Source organism: Apis dorsata, unplaced genomic scaffold, assembly GCF_000469605.1.
Source record: "Apis dorsata unplaced genomic scaffold, Apis dorsata 1.3 scaffold_983, whole genome shotgun sequence".
Taxonomy (NCBI): domain Eukaryota; kingdom Metazoa; phylum Arthropoda; class Insecta; order Hymenoptera; family Apidae; genus Apis; species Apis dorsata.
This window is the reverse complement of record NW_006264086.1, coordinates 21,899-25,157: the sequence shown is the minus strand read 5'-3', so window position 1 is coordinate 25,157 and position 3,259 is coordinate 21,899. Positions and strand designations below refer to the sequence as shown.

General features: G+C 18.4%; 1 protein-coding gene across 3 annotated transcripts in view; it reads left to right on the top strand.

Annotated features, from left to right (window-relative positions):
- Positions 1 to 484: 484 nt before the first annotated feature.
- The window catches only part of LOC102677770 (CD63 antigen-like), a 5,222-nt gene continuing 2,447 nt past the window's right edge, over positions 485 to 3,259 (top strand). The window contains exons 1-6 of one of the 3 annotated variants that reach the window (XM_031514362.1): positions 485 to 537; positions 640 to 715; positions 1,635 to 1,823; positions 2,004 to 2,174; positions 2,553 to 2,774; positions 3,111 to 3,172. In XM_031514362.1, coding sequence (XP_031370222.1) covers positions 653 to 715; positions 1,635 to 1,823; positions 2,004 to 2,174; positions 2,553 to 2,774; positions 3,111 to 3,172 — 707 coding nt within the window. In that variant the 5' untranslated portion in view covers positions 485 to 537; positions 640 to 652. Of the gene's footprint in view, positions 716 to 1,634; positions 1,824 to 2,003; positions 2,175 to 2,552; positions 2,775 to 3,110; position 3,259 lie in introns of all 3 variants that reach the window. The other 2 variants (XR_004151618.1, XM_006624010.2) reach the window with 2 other exon arrangements.

The following is a 3,259-nucleotide window of genomic DNA, read 5'->3' as shown; positions in this document are numbered from 1 at the left end:
TATATATATATATATATATATATATATATATATATATATAAAGCTAAAATGTCTACAGAATATAATTTACATCTTGAATTTATAAAGTATTTTCTTTAAGTCAAAAATTTCAAATTTGATATTATTCCATAATAATAATATTATATATGAATTTAATATTAATAATATTTCATATTTACATAATTCAATATGATCGATTAAAATTGAAATTAAATGTAATCAATATTTGATTTGTAAATATTTAATATTTTATTTATTTTAAAATACTATATATTATATTTTACATATGCTTCAATGATGCTATATATTTATAATATAATTTTAATTAATACATAAAATTTTATATGCCTTAATATTTAATTATAGAATTGTTTTAAAAATGCTAAAGAGATAAAATTAGAAATTCATAGGGCTCTATGAAAAATATAGTCGGTTCTGAGAAAATTACCGGGAAGGTGCGCACGCATCCAAGTCAGCCAGGGTAAACTAATGAAAATATGATTATTCCTTGCTGAACTGTCGAACTGTTTAAATTGTGTGTAGGAATCAATTTAATTCTATAAAGAATACATACAATTTTATTGTCTATCTATATTAATATATACCATTTTTATACTTAAATTTGTTTTTCTCGAATAGTGAATAATAAAAAATGGTGTCCGGTGGAATGGCTTGCATTAAATACCTGACGTTTCTTTTCAACCTAATATTCGCAGTAAGTACTCCATGTTTTCCTTCCGACTTATATTTTCTTCCATAAGCTTTAATTGTATTTGATGTTCTTTTCTTGATATTAATTCTAATATTATTATTACAATTTTAAATAAATTAAAAAGAAATAAAATAACGATTTTAATTTTATTTGAAATTTGTTATAATGATAATAGAGAATAAAGAATAATTTAAAATGATTATAATAGATAGTAGACATACAATACATACAATAATTGTCGTTAAACGAAAACTACTTTCGATTTATTTTTATATTTATTATTTACATTTAATTCCAAAGATATGCAGATTATATTTGATTTATACAAATTATGCAAATTATTATTTGATTTTATTACGAAATTTAAATTTTTAATATTAATAATTTCAGTATTGATATAAATACGATACATATTTATCTTAAAACGATAAAATAAAAAATAACAAAATTTTTGTCAAAATACAATTAATTTTTCATTTAAATTTGTATTTTTTAAATATATGAAATATATTTTATTATTTGTTTTAATTCAATTGTTAAAACATTAAATATTTTTTATTTGTATATATTTATATAATTTTAATATATGCAAAATAAGTTATTAGATTAAAGATTAGTTATTTTTATTATTATTTATTAATTTAATTATATTATTATTAACTTAATGTTATTAAATTTGTGTTATAATATTTAATAATTATAGATAAGGAAAATAATTTATTAATACATTACAATAAAAATTAAATGTAACATTAAATAAATATATTTTCAAATATTTGTTATTTTTTTTAATATCATTAGTCAAATTATGAGAGTTTTAATATTTCTTTAATATTGTTTTATTATAATTAATAATTAATAATTATAATATTATTTTATTATTATATCAGTGAAAATAATTGTCAAATTGTTTTGATTACAGATAACTGGAATTGTATTTATTGCTGTTGGTACTGTGATCTTAGTAGTTTACAGTGGCTATAATAATTTTATGGACAGCTGGTTCTTTGCAGCACCAATATTAATAATTATAGTAGGTGTTATTGTATTTATTGTGTCATTCTTTGGTTGTTGTGGTGCAGTCAAAGAAAATCATTGTATGATAATAACGGTAATGATTATTTATTATTTATGTAATAATTTTTTTTTATATCAGAATATTTTTTAATTACTTAATTATAATAAATATAAATTTTCAAGCGAAATTAAATTCATTTTGATTTAAAAGAATTTTTACTTTTAATAATAAAAAAAATAAAATAATATAATAATATAAACTTTTTTAATGCAGTTTTCTGTATTACTCCTCTTAATCTTTGCACTTGAACTTGGTGCTGGGATTGCTGGATATATGATGCGTGGAGATGTACATACAATGGTAGAAAATCGATTAAATACTACTATGAAAGAATATACAACCAATGATGATATTCATAGGTCTTGGGATATTATGCAACATGATGTAAGTACATATAACTAAATTCATTTATCAATGAAATATAGAAAAAATAGATATATTGAAATATAATAATCTTATATTCAGAAATAACTATATATTTTATACATAATATTTTTATGACCTTACATTATTTGTATTTTCATAGAATTAATTTTTTAATAATTTTTCACATATTCTTAATAATAATAAAATTAATATTACTAATATAAAATATTTATTAATATTAAAAAATATGTATATTGATTTAAAATATTTACAAAAAGATAATATTTATATATAATTAAATTATTATTTTAATTAAAAATTCATTATAATAAATTAAAAATATTGATGGATTTAATTTTAATAAATATATTCTTAAGATAAATTATTAAATTTTAGTTACAATGTTGTGGAATAATTGGTGCAATAGACTGGACTCATGTTGGATTCTCAGACAATATTGTACCAAATTCTTGCTGTAAAGAAGTACCAGAAGGAAATAAATGTGATTCAAATTCAATTCATATACATTCAAATGGTTGTATGAACAATCTTCAGTCTGCTATTGAGCATAATGCTTTGATTTTGGGTGGTGTAGGCATCAGTATTGCTGTTATTCAGGTAATTTTTGTTTATTTTGATTTGAAATATTTTCAAATATCATATAATTTTAAATATATATTATATATATAAAATAATTAAATATTTTTATTAAATTAAGATACTAAAGAAATAATTTTTTAAAAATATTTATTAAAAACATAACATTCATGAAATAATAATCAAAATATAATACTTTTTATTTTATATGTATATTATGTACAGTAATTTATATATAATTTAATATTGATCATATTTATTACTTATTATTATTATATAAATTTTGTTAAATGAAAATAATATTAATGAATTTAAATGTTTAAATAATAGAAATATAATAAATTTTTTTTATTTCAGTTAATTGGTGTGATCTTTGCATGCTGTCTGGCACGTTCAATTCGCCGTGAATATGAAACTGTGTAAGCAGACAGATATCTCCAATTTTAATGCCTAAAAATTGCACCCAAACTTCAGAATATGCTATCTTTCTTTCACTCTTATGTATT